The 1,091-nt window shown below is 46.7% G+C and overlaps 1 protein-coding gene across 1 annotated transcript; it reads right to left on the bottom strand.

Moving 5' to 3' along the window:
* Positions 1-206: 206 nt before the first annotated feature.
* Positions 207-612, bottom strand: LOC135564458 (soluble guanylate cyclase gcy-31-like). The gene has a single exon (XM_065009453.1). It carries the CDS (start codon positions 555-557, stop codon positions 240-242), a length of 318 nt encoding a protein of 105 aa, XP_064865525.1. The 5' UTR covers positions 558-612; the 3' UTR covers positions 207-239.
* Positions 613-1,091: the final 479 nt, after the last annotated feature.

Raw genomic sequence — 1,091 nt, 5'->3', positions numbered from 1 at the left:
ATTATCAAACTTTATCAGTGTGCCAGCTACAGCCATTTTTCATACTTGGGTTACCTTACTTTGTATTGGTTTCATCCAAATATCATCCAATGTGATGAAAAACACGATTTCCACTGTTTGGACCATTAAAGGGGGTTTTGTAGAATGTAACTAAATAAGCCAAATATCCACTAAAAAACTCTGGATTGACGACAATAGCCTAGGTAAGTGGAAAAACCATACCAAATGTAACAGAACCCTCACCCCTCTCTCTTCTCTCCTGTACTCACGTTGTCCCAGCTGAACTCCAGCATGGGCCGCACCAGGGTGAACTCTTCGTTGACCTTCTTGCCCTGCAGGTCGGAGAAGACCTCCTTTAGACCGTCCCCGATGCGGTACATGGTCATGTCCCGGCGGAAGATCACGCTAAAGGGAAACATGTCGAAAAAGATGCCCCTCTTCATGGGTAGCTTCTCGTACCCCGGGGCCGTCTTCTGCTGGGGCATGCGGTGCTTGAAGGCAGCGTTGTCAAAGTTCATCTTGTAGATCTGCAGCAAAGCGACATCGAAGGTAATCATGGCGACGCAGCTGTGAGGATCTTAAGGTTGTAAAGATCTTGACAATGGGGCCAGACACTATAGTTGTTTGACAATGGGGCCAGACACTAAAGTTGTTTGACAATGGGGCCAGACACTATAGTTGTTTGACAATGGGGCCAGACACTAAAGTTGTTTGACAATGGGGCCAGACACTAAAAAGTTGTTTGACAATGGGGCCAGACACTAAAGTTGTTTGACAATGGGGCCAGACACTAAAGTTGTTTGACAATGGGGCCAGACACTAAAGGTGTTTGACAATGTGGCCAGACACTAAAGGTGTTTGACAATGGGGCCAGACACTAAAGGTGTTTGACAATGGGGCCAGACACTAAAGGTGTTTGACAATGGGGCCAGACACTAAAGGTGTTTGACAATGGGGCCAGACACTAAAGGTGTTTGACAATGTGGCCAGACACTGAAGTTGTTTGACAATGTGGCCAGACACTGAAGTTGTTTGACAATAGGGCAAAGCGTAGCACTTGGAAAGTGATGCACTCCTAGGTCTAGGTCGGA

Source organism: Oncorhynchus nerka, linkage group LG3 (genome assembly GCF_034236695.1).
Source record: "Oncorhynchus nerka isolate Pitt River linkage group LG3, Oner_Uvic_2.0, whole genome shotgun sequence".
NCBI classification, from domain to species: Eukaryota; Metazoa; Chordata; class Actinopteri; order Salmoniformes; family Salmonidae; genus Oncorhynchus; species Oncorhynchus nerka.
Note: the sequence above shows the minus strand (reverse complement) of the source record. Positions and strands in the feature narration are given on the sequence as shown.

Excerpts from the sequence above, each read along its gene's own strand:
- LOC135564458 (XM_065009453.1), bottom strand. The coding sequence starts at position 557 with ATGATTACCTTCGATGTCGCTTTGCTGCAGATCTACAAGATGAACTTT.